The sequence below is a fragment of the Alligator mississippiensis genome, chromosome 2 (genome assembly GCF_030867095.1).
Source record: "Alligator mississippiensis isolate rAllMis1 chromosome 2, rAllMis1, whole genome shotgun sequence".
In the NCBI taxonomy this organism is placed as follows: Eukaryota; Metazoa; Chordata; order Crocodylia; family Alligatoridae; genus Alligator; species Alligator mississippiensis.
The window spans coordinates 19,862,728-19,881,368 of record NC_081825.1 but is presented as its reverse complement, the minus strand read 5'-3'; the positions used below and the strand labels follow the sequence as shown (position 1 = coordinate 19,881,368).

The window sequence follows — 18,641 nt, the reverse complement described above, 5'->3', positions numbered from 1 at the left end:
AATTCAGAGTTAAGATTAACTTGAAAGAACTACAACTATTTGAATGTATAGAAAAACATTGTTAAAGTATCCAGGCTACATCACCTGTGTCGTCTTGGTGATTCCCAGGCAAATGCCCATCTTTCTATCTGTGTTTCTTTTAGAACGAAACTGGAAGTAGTGTTTATTTTCAGATTGAAGACTTTAAGCATTCCACAACCTAATTTATTTGACCTTACATTTTTCTTTTACAGCTCATTAGGTTGTTTAACAGAATTCTGTACCATGAAGCATTGGTTATAATTGTTTTCATGTTACCCCAGTAAATACACTCACTGTGTATTTTATACATGATTCACTGATTTGCCCTTGCTGTCGTAGGGTCTGAGTCTGCAAGATGCTGACCACCTCCATTGGCACCTTACAAAAAGTAAAGCCAATAGGACAGCTGAACGTGGAGGGATGTAACTGCCTTCTGTATGCTATGTATCCAATTAGGGAACTATGTAAACTACTAGTATTTTTTTTTCTCTTTAGTGTATAGAGCACTAAAAATAAGTTGAAGTTTAATATAACCATTATATAATAAAAGTTAAAGCATTCTAGTTTTCTTGGTGAAATAAAATTTTGGTGTGGATGGGGAAGAACAGTCTTAATGTGAACCCTCTCCACATAGTAGGGTCAGGAGGAATGCCTCCTTCCACTCCACTACATGAATCCAGAAAACTTTGTTGTAATTGCCTCCTGCTTTGTTCTCAAGTTGGGATTTGGGGAATGGCAGTGTTAGATTTTTCTAACTGATGCAGTGTGTCTTGACTTACAAATATAGCTTTGTTTGAGAACCTTTAGATATATGGAGAACTTCTCCCATTCCTACTAGGGATTCCTCCAAGTCCATCAATAGTTTTGTCCCTGCCAGATAGAAAAAAGCTTGAGACTGACTTCTTATTTTTTTATTTTATTAGAACAATTTGTTTTGGATGTCACTTGGTGGTCCATTTTAAGCTCAGTAAAGCTGATAAAAAACCATTCTGATAAAACAATTTAATCTCTCAATATCTTTTAAAATTGAGGTATAATGGACTAATCTACATCAAATAAGGGAGCAAATTTTTATCCCTCCATATTATTTTTGTATAGAAGCAAAGCCCTGCTGAGCCTCTAAGCTTTAGGGTTTCTGAATTCCTAAAAAACCCTTTTCCAATTAACTTCAGATTTGATAGAAAAATGCTAACTTGGTCCCTCAGCTGAGTCGCCCATTTTCGGGCTAGTGTTCCTTTGTGCAGTTGTGAGGCAAAGAGGAATTCCAGTTAGGCTTATAATGGAAAGTAACCTGAATTACGAATTGGTTGCAGCCACTTTGTAGTAGTGAAATGGAGTATAGTAAAATGTTGGCAAATCGCTGACTGCTTCATAAATGTGTCACAGTATGAAAATCAGGCTGGATGGTAACTGAATAGGCAAGGTTCAGTAGGGTCAACAAGGATTTACTACTGTTTATTCTGTTTTGTAGTAAGGGCTTTGCTTTTACAATAAATCCTTTAGAAGATCAGTCACTCTCTGAATGGCAAAGCAAAGATTTAAGTTACCTCTCTTCCTTCCATTCTTTTTTTTCCCACAGCAGTTTAATGACGAGCTCTTGTTCATCTGATGACATCGATCAGGAGGAAATCCAGCTTGCCTTGCAGGCTGCTAAAATTGCTACCCGAGAAAAGATAAGATCCCGATTTCATGGCAGCAATGACCTTATTCACAGGCTCTTTGTCTGCATCTCAGGTGTGAGAGCTCTCTTTGTTTGTTATAATGTAAATGTTACAAGGAAATATTTATAAGGAAATTTTATAATGAAACTCAAAATGTCCTGACAAAAGAATAAGGAGATGGCTGTATATCAGATCGTAAACACCGCAAGGACTAAAAACTCTTTCTTTACCATTATGGCTTACTCAGATTTAGTTTAGTGAAATCTATGATTAATTATATTATCTTAATTTTATCACCAGTATGTTTGTAAGTGTTTCCTATTTTTAACAAAAGACCATAACATTGCTTATATCTAGAGATGAGTTTTGTAGGTTTTGCAAATAATAATGGTTTTAGCTATTTCCACAACCTGTTAGGTGTCGCTGACCAGTTGCAGACAAACTATGCCAGTGACTTGCGAAGCATCCTGAAGACCTTATTTGAAGTTATGGCAACCAAACCTGAAACAGAGGACAAGGAAAAACAAAAGAAAGGTAAAAACAGCAGCACAGATGTCCTGTACTGCCATTTTCTTTTGGTTGCTGTACACTAGTCCACAAAATAGTTGGCAGTAAATCAATTGTTGGTTTTGTTTAATAACTTTCTTTCTACAAGGCTGTTATTAGAGACCTAACCAAATTTGCGATTGCGCGATTTTGGTGGAAACTGCGAATTCAGGCAGGCTCCATGAAAAATGGCGGGCTGTGTGGAAAACAGCGGACTCTGTGATTTTGGTGGGCTTGCTGCAAAAAAGCAAACAAAAAACCCTTACGGGCAAGCAGAGCATCTTGCAGGACAGGGAGGAGGAGGCTTGCAGCAGCCCTGCCCTTTCCCCCCTCTGCACCCCAGGCTCCAAGACTCTCTGCTTAGTGGTAAGATTGGGGGGCAGGTATCAGTTTGTTTTGGAGGGGGGGTTGAAGCGAGCATGCCAAGATCACAGAAACCACAGCTTAATTACCCTGATTGAGCATGGGAAGCTATTCATCCATGCTTAATAACACATGGATGAATGTCTTCCCCGGGCCTTATCAGGGTAATTAAGGTGTGGTTTTGGGCCATGTGGCAGGGGGCAGAGGGGGCAGGACTGCTGAGGCTCCTCAGCTAATCAGAGGGATGAAGGGCCCTGCCGCGCTCAGCCTGCAAAAATGGCAGCCAGCCCCTCGAAATTGGCTGGCCACCTCCTTGAGTTTGGTAGACCCCTAGCTATTATATAGTCCTTTGACCCTTGCTAAAAGGAAGTCATAGAAAAAGAATATACATGGGACTTGGTAATGGGGAAAATGTATCTATGTATAAGAGTGCCTGGAACCATCAGCTGAAAACGATATCCTTCAGGGTACTTCTGCCCATTCCCTTCTGGGTATGAGGAATGGAGCAATCCTTTCGGTCTGTGTGGCTATATTATATTATCTAGACCTGTTGTCAGGCCTTGGGCCTGATTTCCTATCATATTTCATGACCTTTATGGCTTTACAGGTCCTAAGGAAAATATACCTAACACATGCCATAGAACAGTGGGTATTTTAATTTTCAAAATAAGTGATAACTCTGTGGAAAAATAACAAGCTATACAGTTATAAAAAAAAAAAAGGCAAGTAAAGAGATGAATTTTAGCTTATCTCAATAAAAATGACAGACTAAATCAAAGAATACTGAGTATGGAAATATCTGGTTTTGAAGCACTAGCCAGTTAAGAGGAGAAAAGGAGCCAGAACTGAAACAGGAACCAACAAAAGGATTGAGATGTTAGCAGGCTTTTCTCAATCAGCATTTGATCCTTTCCTGTCTAGAAAAGGAGGAAGCTCTGCTGAATTGCTTAAAAAGCAGTGTTAATACAATTCTTTCCTTAAAAATGTCCAACAAGATATTGAATGGCTGATTCTGCCTCTCATTATAGATTATATTATCTAGACCTGAACACCTTAAGGCAGGCAGTACTCTTGGATTTTCTCGTTGACTTCTCATAATCAGAGACTCACCTTTTCCCCTTCTCCCTGTTTCATTTTGAAGCATTTTTAAAGCATTCAGCATATTACTATTAAACTTGCATATCATCACTTTGAGGTATTTCTGTTAAATGTCTTTCACCAAGCCATAACTGAGACTGAACATCCAACAAATAACATTGCCATCTACTTGGTACAGCTGGCATTTCCTCAACCTTTGTAGTAATAGGATCTCTGGGTATGGAGAGAGAGGCCCTACTGGACTTCTATTTTTCAAGAGGAAACAAATCATAGGATATGCTGACATTGTCTAGTGGTTACACCCAAAAATAAGCTCCATCTTCCCACTCCTGTACTGCATGCTCCAAACCTGGAGCCAAAGTGGTGAAAATACACTGTGGATACTCTCTGCTGCTGCTCTCAAGAACTGTTTTTGGCGTGCTTGAGAGTGGCAGTAGAAAACATCTCAAATGTATCTTCACTGCCTCAGTTCTGGGTTTGGAGTATAGGGTTTGGGAGTGGATGGGTGAGGCATATTTTTTTGGCAGTGACCTCAAGGGTAGCACAGAACCAGTGTAAACATAGCTTAGTATAAGCTAAATTATGAATGAGACAGTAAGGAGATCTACTCTGACAGTTTGCAGATATCAAGATAATATAATATATAATTATAATCAAATCATCAAAGTAGTCGAAATTAATGAGCAGAAATGTATGCAAGAGAATTTTGGGCTGAATATCAAAAATCACTTCCTGACAGTTGGTTATTTTAGATTGTTTTCTAAGACAGACTTGAGATGCCTCATCAATTGGACCAATTAAAACAAGACTGGCTGTAAAAACTATGAAATGTGTAGAGAACAGCTCCACACTGGAAGTAAGGGAGGACAAGAAGTCCTATAATACAGTGTCTTCCATTTCTAATTTGAAAGTCTGTGATGTATTAAGCGAGAAAATCCGGCCTTTTTGTAAAGTAATATTGTAAATCATGGCAAGGAAGGAGGAAGAAGAAGCTGATGGTACAAATAGAAGTTATTATAGTCTAATAAAAGACCTAACCTGAAGATTTTAAGAACAAATTGAAACATAAGAATTTAAGTACACTTTTTTTTAATGTTTTACAGTTAATCAAAGTTTAAGGAATGCAGCACTAGAAGACTGTGCTTTATGCCAGGAAACCGTATCTTCTTCAGAACTTGCAGCAAAGGCCAGAGATGGGGACTTTGAAGGTACTTGAATATTTCTGAGAATTAAAATAAGGACACACTGACTAAGGTTCCTAAGCTGCTCATTAGAGCTAAAAGAAAAGTACTATAACCTCATAAATTTGGCGCGCTTGGGACCGAGCACTTGCTGGAAATTTGAAAATGCCAGATTTTTTAAACCAGCATGGTGGCTGGTCATAGGGAGGGGCGGGGGGAGTGGTAGTGGTGGCTGGTTCTGGAGTGGTGGCCTCACACAAAGTGGTGGCACAGGGTTGTAAATGGTAGCGGCAGCCTCCGCGTGCAAGCTTCCCCCTCCGCGTCTGGGAGGGTGGGGGATAGCGGCGGCCGGTCCTGGAGCAGTGGGGGAGAAGTGCCGGACTTTTTGATAATTCCGGATTTTTGGTAATCGGATTTATGAGGTTATGCTGTATTTGAAAGCCTGGTTCTTTTCTGGGAAATGACCTTAAAAATGGTATCATAGGATTTTCTATACAGTCATGATATCTGATGAAGTGTTCTCACTTTCCCATCTTAACTATTTCTTCTGACAGCCCTACAAAACACTACCTGGCATCTGAAAGCTATTTCTTACAGCATATACATCTTTGTATCAGAACAGAACAACATTGCATGTGGTGAATACATAACTATCGTTATATATCATATGGGGTTGTGTCTGAACAGGAGGTAAACCACAACTGAGTTACATAAATCATCCCAAAGTAATACCAACAGACACTTTGGTACCAGACCATCTTGTTGTCTTTTAAATGCCACTTATTTTTTAAAACTCTCAAACATTTTTTCTGAAAAAATTGTTTATATAACACTGTTAATACTATTTTACACTATATTCAATATTTAAACCCAATATAAACTGTAGACCCATCAATGAATCTGTGCTGGCTAGGGAGAGAACATTCTAAATGATCAATATTAGGCAATTTTGAGGACTTTTATATTTTTATATATTTTTATATTTTAAAGTCTGATATCTCGGGGCTAAAAGCAGATGACTATTGGAAGGATGACAGTACCCTATTTCCAATTATATTCAAGCAATTAATTTTCAAAAGCAATTTTCAATAGTCATTTTTGGGTGCCTCAGTTTTTCTGAAAATACAAGTCCCTATTTTCATCAGCAATGGGCCATGAAATCAGACCATAAACTTGGTAGGGGTCCTGCACTGAAAATGCCTTGTTCTGGGCTGTGGGCCAGCCTAATTCATAATTTACAACCAGAACATGTTAAGTTCTGGAAAGAAACATAAAAGCAACTCAGGTCATTGGAATGTTAGAGAAAGCATCACAGGACATGATTTAATAGGCAAGTGCAGATGATTGTCAAAGGTAAATGGTAAGCACATATATTAATTAAATCTCAGCACATCTGTGGTAGGGGGACAGGTCAGAGAACAGTGTGTGCTGTTAGAAATGGAACAATATCTCATAATTCTTGTCCTGGAAGCTCAGACGTTCTTGTTGTTATTTATCTAGATTGCAGTAGTATCTTGAATTCCTAGTCCTTGGCTAGGACTCCGTGTGGTTGGCAATACAGAATCACAGAACAAAAACAATTCTGCCCCAAACGCTTACAATCTAAGTATGAAACAGGCAGCAGCAAATAGATAGATACAGATGGAGGAGAGCAAGGAAACAATGAGGAAGCATGGATCAGCATGACAAGCAGTAATATCAGTACACTAGGAGCCTAACTGTCGTTGAAATATGTTCTAGCTACAGTTTAGGTTTAGATATCTTCATAATGAAAAGGATGGGACCAGATTCAAAGTCCGAATATTAATATTCCCTGAAACTCAGTGGTATGCAAATTTGCCTCACTCAGAGGTTCATGTCTTTGTTTAATATGGAAGCATGTTTTTAAGCACTTTCTTAGTATCTGCTAAAAATGCTGTGTCCTGCATGATGTATCACTTGGTGAGTGGAGTGGATCTTCTAAGACCTTTTAAGGCCAAGCAGAACCAGTGATTCATGTTGGGACCTTGGGTGAGTAATATGACCCATCTCATCTTCACCTTTGGCTCTACTGGAAGCCAGAGTCTACAGCCCCAGACAGAACACCATGCTAGTATGACTGAACTGGTGCTAGTACCCAAGTTAGCTCATTCAGAAACAGCTAAGGTATCTGCACAGCACAGCATTGTACTATGCGGGCTTGCCCTGTTAGACAAGCCAGAAAAAGATATGGTTTAAGTTATATCAAAGGAGTGAGGTTGTTTCATCCATCTTAGGGGTTTGTATGTGCTACCACAGAAGTAACTCAGGACTTATATATCATTTAGTGCTTGCTGTGCCATGCTGCATATGATATTTTTCATGTTCAAAGGCATGTAAACCTTGAAAATTAATGGTCACAGTGCCGTTGTGAGGCAGGTAGATAAGCATTCATACCCTCCTTTTAATAGATGGTGAAAATAAGACAGCTTAAAATATGGGTTTAGATCAATAGTTCTCAACTTTTTTGAATCAAGGCACCCTTGGAAAATTTCAGCTTTCACTCTTTTATATTGCTGTAGTAAAAAATAAACAAAAAAACAAAGCGAGAGAGAGAATCCTTCTGTAGCAAAGAACTCAGAAAGACCGCAGCATGTCAGAGTGGTTTTCGTGGAATCATAGGAAGTTAGGGTGGGAAGGGACCTCAGGAGGTCATCTAGTCTAACCCCCTGCTCAAAGCAGGACCATCCCCAACTAGATCATCCCAACCAAGCTTTTGTCTAGCCAAGATTTTAAAACCTCCAAAGGTGGAGAGTCCACAACCTCTCTAGGTAACCCATTCCAGTGTTTTACTACCCTCCTAGTGAGAGAGTTTTTCCTAATATGTAGCCTAAACTTCCCTTGCTGCAACTTGAGACCATTGCTCCTTGTTCTGTCATCTGCCATCACTGAGAACAGTTTATCTCCATCCTCTTTAGAATCACCCTTCATGTAGTTGAAGGCTGCTGTTAAATTTCCTCTTAGTCTTCTCTTCTCTAGACTAAATAAGCTCAGTTCCCTTAGTCTTTCCTCGTGTATCAATTCCCCAAATCCCCAAACCATTTTTGTTTGCCTTCACAGGACTCTCCAATTTGTCCACATCTTTTCTGTAGTGGGAGGCCCAAAAGTGGACGCAGTACTCCAGATGTGGCCTTACCAGTGCGAAGTAGAGGTGAATAATAGGGCTATGTGGAATGGCTGTTTCGATTAGGTTTTGGATTCAGCCATTTCAGAGGACAGCGATTAGTTTCAGTGTTTCGGATCGCTGTTCTGTTTCGTTTAGGCTGAATCTGTTTTGAACAGGCTGCAAGGGAAGCTTTGCACAGCCCTACTTCTCAGCCAGGCAGGGCTTGGGGCCGGGGGTTCCCGGGCCCCAGCAGGGAGCAGGACGGGGCTGTGGGTGGCTTCTCTGGAGGAGGAGGGGGAGGGACCACTGCCTTCCATGCAGGCAAGGAGACCCCTGCATGGATCTGATTCCTGTCACACCGGGTCGCAGGGCAGGGAAGCAGTGCAGAGCGGTGAGCAAGCCCACTGGTCCCTGCTGCACAACCGGGCTCCGCAGGCAGCAGAGATCTGGGGCTGCACAGGGTGGGGAGGGAGACCCCAGTGCAGATCTCTGCTCCCTGCAGAGCCAGGTCATGTGGCAGAGATTCCACTGCCTAGGCCCCAGTTTGATTCCCCAGCTCTCTGATCATTCCCCCAGCTCTTCCCGGGGGGGTGCAGGCCCCCAGATCTGCGTGCCGGGTTTCAGCAGGCTGGGTCAGGGGCAGCACCGCAGTCTTCCCGATGCTTGGCATAGGCTGTGCTGAGTGGCTGCTGCTGGCCCCAGCCTGCAGCAGCAGCCTGCTGAAACCCTGCATGTAGATCGGGGTCCCGCACCCCCCAGGAAGATCTGGGGAAATGATCGAAGAGCTGGGGGAAGCGATCAGAGAGCTGGGGAATCGAACCATGAGCTAGATGTCAATATCAGAGCAGTCCTTTCCCCTCCCCCTTTCCCTTCCCCCTCTTCTTAGTTTTTATTTCTCTGCAAGCCCAGTTCCAAAACTCTGAAATTCTCCTAAACATTTCCAAAACGTTTGGAAGCCTTCTGTTTCAATTTGGATTTGGTGTTTCAGGTGCCGAAATTTCCCGAAACACCTCCAAAACAAAACGGCTGCTGAAATTTTGCACAGCCCTAGAGAATAATCACTTCCCTTGATCTGCTGGCAACACTTCTACTAATGTAACCCAGTATACCATTAGCCTTCTTCACAACAAAGGCACTGCTGGCTCATATTCAGTGTATTGTTCACTGTAACCCCCAGGTCTTTTTCTGCAGAGCTGCTGCTTAGCCAGTCAGCCCCAAGCCTGCACTGGTGCATGGGATTGTTCTGTCCTATGTGCAAGACTTGGCACTTCTCTGCATTGAACTTCATAAGATTTCTTTTGGTCTTCATAAGATTTCCAACTTGTTGAGGTCTCTCTCTGAATCCTAGCCCTACCCTCTAGCATATCTGCTAATCCCACCAGTTTGGTGTCATCTGCAAACGTGCTGAAGTTGCACTCTGTGCTATCTTCCAGGTCGTTGATGAAGATATTGAACAAACCCAGCCCTAGGACTGACCCCTGGGGCACTCCACTTGATACTGGATGCTAACTAGACATCAAGCCAACTACCCTCTGAGTGCAGTGATCCAGCCATTTTTCTATCCATCTTACAGTCCATTCATCCAACCCGTACTTCCTTAGCTTGCTTGCAAGAATGTTATGGGAGACTAAAGTCTCAAGGTATGTCACATCCACTGGTCTCCCTGCATCCATAGAACCAGTCATCTTATCATAGAAGGCAATCAGGTTGGTCAGGCATGACTTGCCCTCGGTGAAACGATGCTGACTACTTGTAATCACCACCTTCTCCTCCAAATGCTTTAGAAATGGATTCCTTGAGGACCTGCTCCAGTTTTGACACTATGGATTCCTATTTGAAATCTCTGGGTTTATCTGATGAATCATCAGTAGGTGTTTGCATACTTACCAGTGCTAATATTGAGTAGCATGCTATGGTACCCTTAAAAGGATCTCATGGCACCCTGATTAAGAATGAGTCACTAGTTTAGATTGACCCCCGGTGTTCTTTTTTTGAGAAGTACTCTGACTTACACAAAGCTGGGTCTCAACTCTTCCTTAAGTTTAACTATTCTGTCTCAAATCATGGGATCCCAAATAGAGCCTCTTCAGGTCCAAGGCTGGTCTCTAAAGTCTGTTCAGTTGAATGTGAGTGGAATAGTGGTCATGTTGAGACTACTCCTGTTCCATTCGGTGCCTTTTGAATCCAGGATAACTAAGATCCAATAGCTAGGCAATTTACCTTTCCACTTGTATGCAGTGGGGAGACAGGGAGACAGTATACATTATTTCATGTGATTTGTAGCAGCAAAGGCAAAAGGCCTTAAGAAAAGCACTGAAAGGGTAATAGATTTTAGAGCAGTACTGTATATGTATAAGCCATTGTTTTCGGTTTATATACACCCTGTGAATTGCTGCTAACCTTTCATTTGAAATGGCAGGCTAAAAGATTTCTAATGTAATCTCCTCATTTGAACAGTGGTGCAAATCCATCTGACCAGGACAGTGTCAAAATATTAAAGCCTTTTCTGGGAGAAGATGGTGCCTGGGCAGATAAAGTAAAGAATTACTCAATAATAATTTAAATTGATTTTCTATTGTTCCACAATTGAAAGTGTGACAGAAGGAGCCATAAAGAACACTCAGATTATTTCACATAAAAACAAAGCGTTTAATGAAATATCAGTACATGCTAGGTGTAGACAATGACAGAATGCAGTGGCTTTCCTCTCTGTGTCCCCCCGCCCCATGGAAGTTTACACTTCTGTAGTTTTGAAGTCTGTAGTTGAATCTGACATGTTTTGAATAGGCTCAGCTCAGGAAGCTGGCTAAAGGGCACTGCACAAGCTTTACATGAAGCAGCTCTCTTTCTTTTCTGGGCCCTGTCACAAATGAAAAGTAACCTCTGTGGAACCTGAGCTATCTGAACTGCATCCCCCATAAGAGGCGGGCCATCGCCTTGCTACGACGCAACCTCCTTAGCCCCCTCTTCTCCTACCATGAAGCTTTTCAGCTTTTCTTACCTTCCTCCACACAGAGCAGGAAGCCCAGAGCTGGAGCAGAAGTGCAGCTTTCAGGGTAGGACCCTGCCAGGAGGAAGGCAGGACTCACACTGGCAAGTGGGGTGGTTATTTTGCCTGCTGGGTCAGGTGTATGCGTACAATGGCCACCACTGCATGCTAGCAGGGCTGGGCATACTGCTAATGGGACACCTGCTCCTCCTTAAACAGCCGATTCCATGGGGAGTTGTGATTTTCTGGTTTGTTTTTTTAAGAGCTCAGAAAAAGTCATGGAGCCAGATCCTCTTCCACCTATTAGGTGCTGAAGTCTTTAAGTACTACTCTACCCTACTTGAGTTCCTGAAAAAAACTGTTAACACAGCAATATTTTTTAGCACACTTTCAACTCAGCCTTGTGATTAGTGGAGGGGGAAGGGAAGGGAAAGGAGAAGGACCCACCTACCTTTGGCATTTAACAGTTTGTCAGGGACTTGAGCAAGGTGGTTTTCAGGGGGGACAGCTGAGCACCACTTTGACTGCTTATATTTATAAAAGAATCTGGCCAAAAGAAGCAGAAAATCTTGCCAGTGAAATGGGTATGCTAGAGACTGCAGTGAACTACCGATCTTCTGTTCCTGTGTGCTGTTGTCATGATTTGACCAATATAACCTGTCTTGTAGTGAAGTCAATGTAAAAGGAATGTTGCACGGGCTTGGGGATGACTTAGCTAGTATAAATCAGTGCAGTTCTGTTGTCTTCAATGACTGTGTCTGCTTCAGTCGCCACTTGCCATTTTTCCTGGGAGACTGAGAGTTTTCTTGGTTTATGCTAAGCAATGGATGTATATCATGAAAGGGAAATTGTGTTGTTATTGGAAAAGGGTTAACTTTAAATATATAAATAGGGTGGATGGGAAAATGGTGTTCTCGCCCAGATGACTATGGACTTCCCAGGAACCAAAATTCATCCTTGGGAATAAAAAAATGTTGCATAACAGAAGACTGTTCATTGTTCCAGATGTAAAAACCTGTCCTTGTCGCAGATATTATAGTGATGGGAGCCATTTATAAAAGAGATCATGAGGAAAGAACATGGAGTGGGCCCAAGAAAGGTACCTAAAGTCAATCTTCAGCATACCCCTCTTCCTGGTCATGATAAATGCCGTATGGTATGCTTTGTTTCCAACTTTGTTTCTTACTAGATTCTTTCTTTATTATTAATCCTGATAATGAGATCAGAGATCCCCACTACTACAGAAGAGTGGAAGAGCAGTGGAAGACCAGTGCCAGCACTGGAACTGATGGTCCAGGTCTTTCAGATGCTTTCTGAGCCCAGAAATGCTCACTTTAACCAGTTAAATCTGCATTTGGAGCTAAAGGTACCTTGTACCTACTATCACAAGAACTAACAAAAACAAATGAAAAAAATGCCTAGGATCTCATGCTGGTATGTAAATCAGTGAGGTGCTCAAAGTTGATGTCATTGGCAACTTGATTTTTTTCCTAATTAATATGCTTAACAGTGATACAATATACAGCAGGGGTGGGCAATTATTTCAGGTGGAGAGCCGCTTACCCAGTTTTGGCAAACTGTTGAGGGCCACATGGGTAGCCCCGCCCCTTGACAGGTGCCCCGCCCCCTGATCACCATCTTGGGACCAATGTCCCAGTGTCTTGAAACTAATGTCCCAGGGCCAGTGTTGGCAGGGCTCAGGCTGGCAGGGGTGTGTAGAGCCGGGCTGTGCTGCACCAGCAGGCAGAGGGGGGAGTTGGCCCAGCTCCAGAGAGCCCCTGCTAGCTGGGACCCTGTACTTCTGCCACCCTGCTCTGCGCCCCATGCTCCCACGCCCTCTCATTCTCAGTGCCCCCCTCAGCCTTGTGGTAAAGGCGGGGAGCAGCCCGCAGCCCTGACCATGCACTCACCGACAGGGAACAAGCTGCTTCTGAGCATGGGGCGAAAAGCAGCCCCTTCCCCGCCCCGTGGCCAGTGCTACCTGCTGCAGCAGCTCACAGCCTGCATGGGGCTGTCCTGAGCAGGCACGGGCAGCTCCATGTGGGCTATGAGCTGCTGCAGCGCAGGGCACCGGCTACGGGTCGGGGCAGGGCCGCTTTCCACCCCTGCACTCAGCACCAGCTTGTAACCCGCCCCTGCTGCCAGCCTGAGCCCTGCGCTGGCTCTGGGCTCACCTGTCAGGGCTGCTCTGTGGCAGCAGCAGCTACTCGGCACAGAGGAAAGTGGCCCCCCCTGCTTGTCGTGCTGGACAGTGTTTGCTGTTGCTGCCCACGCGGAGCTCATACGCTGGGCAGCACAGAGGCGACAGTGGCAGCTGCGCTGCAGCCTGCCGCGACGCGAGCTCCGGGCAGGCAGGCAGCAGCACCAAACACTGCCCAGCACAGCAATGGGAGGGCCTGCAGCTGCTGCCACTGTGGTGCAGCCCTGACGGGTGAGCCCGGAGCTGGCATGGGGCCCAGGCTGGCAGCGGGGGCGGGTTACAAGCTGGTGCTGAGCGTGGGGGAAAAACGGCCCTGCCCTTGGCCGGTGCTCCACACTGCAGCCGCTAGCAGTTCACCTGGGGCTGCCTGTGCCTACTTAGGACAGCTGCATGTGGGCTGCAAGCAGCTGCAGCAGGGAGCACCAGCCACGCGGTGGGGGAGGGGCCGCTGGGGCTTCCCCTGGGTCCTACTGCCCCTGGTTCCTGTCAAGGATGACAGATAAACCAAGTACAGATAAATATTAATTTTCTAAATATTTTAGGGGCCTGCAGGCCATATTTTGCCCACCCCTGGTGTACAGGCGTGCCACAAACTAGCCCCACACCCTTCCTGAGTGCCACTCTGATCCCCTTCCCCTGCCCAGTCTGCTCTCTGCTCCAAGCCGTGTACTCCCTGCCTGATCTGCTGCTCTCCTTTTTGCATCCTTTCCTATAGCTCCTGCCTGATTTCTCCTTTACTTTTTGCTCCCTGCCCTATCTGCCACTATGCTGCCTGTCTCCTCCACAGTCTGCTGCATGCCACATGCAGAGACTGCCCATGCTACCTGTGGCACTTGTGGTGCAAGTTGACCAAGCCTGCTGTAAAATACTGCATTGCCTTATTTTCTTGCATATTACCTGTGCCTTTCTCCCCAAAACCAGCTGAAGAAAATTGGGGTCCACCATAGCAGTAAACTGTAGACTCTTATCTCCATGCCTATACTATTAATTCATTTAGTCTGCAGGCCACTGTTGGGATTATGCTGCTTATTCTTTATTAAAATGTATGTTTCCTCACACAGTGAAAGCAATGTAAAGGAAGTGAACATACCGTTAACCTGGGGCAGCATCACCAAAGAGCACAAATAGAAATGAAAGAGCAGTCCATGTTTTCTTAATGGAAAGAAACCTCTAAATATGTTTAATAATCCCCCCCGGCATCATGATGCACCCTTACAGGTAGTGCCAAAACATCCAAGATTGCATTTGATCAATGGTTAAAAATTAAAACATCTATAAATAGCCGTAAGATTCAGCTAAGGCAGGGGTGGGCAAAATATGGCCTGTGGGCTGCATCTGACCTTGCGGCTGCACTTGCAGCGTTTTCCTGGCTCCTCCATGCAGGAGGTGCCGGCCGCTCAAGGTAAGGGTGATTCATGGGTCAGGGCTCGGGCACAGCTCCCTGGCGCTGAGCAGTGCACATGGGCCCCCCTGGGCTGCGTGGGGATGTCAGCACCAACTTTTTCAGGGTTGCTGCCATCAGCCCCCGAATTAATGACTGGGGCAGGAGGGAGGGGGTGGCAGCCACATGCACCACACAGTTGCTTTATTTTATTTTATTTTTTTTGCTTGCTGGAGCAGGAAAGAGGGGGTGCAGGATGCGCAGCTGCAGCCTGGCCCTGAGTGAGGCGGCAGAGAGTGGAAATGTACCAGGGCACGGGGGTGGTAGGGGGCATGGCACTTGTTTCCCTTGGCAAGCTCTCTGGCTCCCCCTGGGCTGAGCTGAGCTGAGGTGGGGGTGGGTCCTCAGCAGCAGTGGCTGCTCCGCGCCCGCCTGCCCCAGGGTATGCATTCCCACATGCCCAGCTTCCTCACTGACCCCACCTCAGGCACCGTGCCTCTGCTGCAGCCTGTGAGGCTGGGAGAAGCAATCTGAGGGAGCTCCAGCAGTAAATAAGCAGCTCCACTCCCTGCTGCCCTTCTCCAGCCATGTTTGACAGCCGAGCTGCTTCGGTCTGGCCTTAGGGCTCCCCTGCTCCACTTCTCCTGCCCCAGCTTCTCCTAACCAGTCCCCATCCTTGCATCCTGCCTCTCTGAGGCCTCCCCAGGCTCTGCTCCATGGCTGGGCCTCACTGCCCTTGACCTCCTGCCCTCCTGCTTCCCCCATCTTCTTCTTCTCTCTGTCTCTGTTCCAGTGCTTCTCCGACCCTCCAGTCCTTTCATGCTACATTTCACCCACTCCTTTTCTTTCCCTCCCTCTAGGTCATGGAGAAGCTATGATTTTTAAAAATTCACATTAATTAATTAAACTTAATCAATGTGTATTTGATTAATCCACCATTAATTTTATGGGTGTGGCCCTCAACAGCTCACCAAAACTCATGAAGTGACCCTCCAGCCCAAATAATTGCCCACCCCTGAATTAAAGGCTCTACTCCCAGTTCAGAGGATGAAGATGCATCACTTGGTTTTGTCAGATTTCTCAGTCTTACCCCATATAAAATCAACCAGCTGGTCTGGATCGTAAAACAAATATGAATTTTATTATGAGCCAATTTACATTGGCAAGGGTAGAAGAGTTAGAAGTCTAATGACCTTCTGAAGGTTGAAATGCAGTAAGCTATGGGTTAGTTTGCATTCCATGCCAAAAAAATATTGCAAATGCACATCTAAGAAGATGTATATCAAAGTATATACATGCTTTACAGAAAAAAGTATTGCAGAATACTGGAGAAATACCATACAGCAGGAAGAAAATGGGATTAAGGTTAGAAAAATCTTCATTACAGTTCCAACACGAACCTTTGCTCTGTCCCCCCTAGCGTTCATCGGATATTTTACAGGAAGCTCTCTTGGACCTAGGAATCTTTTGACCTATTGTTCCCCCAAAACTGAAGGTCTTCTAACAACACTGGAAGCTGCAGTGCCAGAAGCTTAAGACTGGCTACTGTGTGGTAACCTCGGGTAACTAATCTGGAGTGTTGGCTGTAGTACAGTTTCTGCTGGCACTGCCTATTGAATCTCACCTATTGGGAATTAGGGCTTTGGAACATTTTAATGCAGTAAAATTATGGAATTATGGGCCAGCAAAGAGAAGTTAGTTTCACCTCTGGCCTAAGAACAACTAAGAGAAATTTTAAAAATAAAGGCCTTGCTTGAGAAATTAAAGAAACGCCATATGAAGCAGTTTGTACTGCATAAAAATAGAACTGTGGCCCCTCACATACCACTCCTTTTACCTATTCCAGCCATAACATGTTTTCGTGAATTCCATAGTAACCATGTGAATGCATCCATTTGTATGATGTGACAATGCTCCTGTTCCTAGAGCTCTGCCTTGCTCACTGTCACCTTGGCCAGGGACAGACATTAAAAAAGCCTGAGTCTGAATTGATTCAATCTTTGCAGGTTAGTTTAACCTGCAAAGCGTGAACCAATTTGGAGTTGGATAGACATTCCCTTTTCATTCCAGAAATTCAGGCACAATGCCTGCAGTGGCTCAGACTAGAAACCGGGGGGCACTAGAGCAGCCCTCCCTTCCCTTCTACACTGCTGAGCCAGACCCCGTCAGGATGCTTTGATGTCTGTCCCCGCCCCCAAGCAGCCCAGCAGGGAATGTTTATCACCTCTAACGGGGTGTTTATTAACTCATTATGAAAGTCTTCTTAAACAGTTTTTTCCAAGGAAGGACATTAAGCTACCTGTTGATTGGCTCCAAAAAGCCTGTCTGCCTTTGTCGTCTCCCACAGCACTGACTATGGCCAGCATGTGGTCTGCTATCTAATGCTGAGGTATCTGCGTGAGACAGAGGGGCAGGCAGGGGGGAGAATAAGCCCTGCTTATGAGGGAGAAGCCAGGCAGATGCTCTGCGCCTGCAGTCTCTGCAAGAGCTTTGAACGGGGAGCAGAAGGGAGGGACCAGCTCTGCTGTGGAGCAGAAAGTCCTGCCTAGCCCAGAGAGCATGCTGGGATGCTGGAGTAATTTAATTTAACTTAAACCAGCAAGGGGTGTGGGACAGACATTGCATAAACTGGTTTGACCTAAATCAGTTAAGTCTGGTACTGCATTCAACCAGGTTTATCTCAAACTGCTTTCTGCCATTTTCATACTGGTTTATGTGCATTGAACATCTGTTCTGTTACAGGTTTAAACCAGCTTCTGATCACTTAAACCAGTGTATGTGTAATGTCTGTCTCTAGCCCTTGTCAAACTATTCTCTGCTCGATCACCCTCCATCTCAGAACCTTCCACCCTGCTCATTTTTGCCCCTCTGCTCTCTAACATGCAGGGATAATCTAATCTAGTGCTTACCAGCCCAGGTCTCCAGCTCCAATTCCTGTAGCCATGGGAAACAGTGCAGCCCAAGGATATTTGTAGAATACAGCATCTCATAGTCATGAAACCAGAATTAGCTGTCAGCCTCTTCTGGGTGCACCAGTTTGCCTTGCTTCCCCATTTACTGCTTAGAGCTGCTCTATAATTTTGAAGGATGACCAGCCACGCTTCCTAAATGGAAGAAGAAAGTGTTCCACAGTTCAGCGCCCAAGCCTGTTTTGCCCATTTGATTTTGTTTCAACTCTCCTTTATTCAACAGCTCTACCTTTAGCACAAGACAGTGTTGTGCATGGTGCTGGGGAAGTGGGAGACTTTTTACTTCAGGTGCTTTCTTCTGGCCTGCTGAGTAGCAGCCTGGGTGTCTGGGTTGTCAGGCAGCAGGTTAAAACAGGGCCCAATATCCACCCCCTGGCAGGGATTTCCTCCTTGCTCCCCTTTTTTCCATGGAGACACTAGAAAGCAATACAGAGAGCCAGGCAGTATGCAGAACAGCAGCCTGCAGCTTGAAGCATGTTGGGGGCAAGAAACCCTCTCCTGCCTGCTGGGGAGCCCTGACTCTGTTAGCTCTGTGAAACAAGCACAGTTACCTTGGAGGAGCAAGGAGGGAGGAGAGACAGCAGGGACTCCGGGGAGAAGGAGGGAACAGACAGAAGGGGTGACCCAAAGAGGGAGGAGGGGATAAGGGGTGGGAAGGATTGACAGATTTGGTACTGGTTTAATGCAAATGAAGCAGTGTGCAGCAATCACATATGCAAATTAGTGCATTTAATCATCTGTAGAAAACATTCAGTTTTCCAGACTGCAGCTTTTAGGAAGTAAATTTCATGGAGAATAACAATAACAGGGGTGATTTCAATCCTGGGAACCCACCTAGAAGTCTCACCCCCTTCTCAGCTTTTACCTTCATCCTTTGCAATAGGTCTGCGCCGTTTGCCTGCATCTGATCTAGTTTGTACATTCCTTGGAGCGGAGACTGTCTTCCCTTTTGTATAGCACAGAGCACAGGGACGCTGTGTGGCAGAAGCCATACCTAGCCCTGCAGCTACTATGAAGCACTGCCACCATGTGGCACCACAGCAACATTAACTGTCCCACGGCTTCGGAATAGCCACAGTGTTATTATGGAGGTTTTGTGTACAGGGCA

At 44.9% G+C, this 18,641-nt stretch overlaps 1 protein-coding gene across 4 annotated transcripts in view; it reads left to right on the top strand.

Moving 5' to 3' along the window:
• The window catches only part of ZFYVE28 (zinc finger FYVE-type containing 28), a 289,590-nt gene that overhangs the window by 258,622 nt on the left and 12,327 nt on the right, over positions 1-18,641 (top strand). For 3 of the 4 annotated variants that reach the window (XM_006263292.4, XM_059721512.1, XM_019478878.2), the window contains 3 exons: positions 1,601-1,755; positions 2,100-2,216; positions 4,793-4,897. In XM_006263292.4, coding sequence (XP_006263354.2) covers positions 1,601-1,755; positions 2,100-2,216; positions 4,793-4,897 — 377 coding nt within the window. The remainder of the gene's footprint in view (positions 1-1,600; positions 1,756-2,099; positions 2,217-4,792; positions 4,898-18,641) is intronic. The other variant, XM_014607707.3, reaches the window with a different exon arrangement.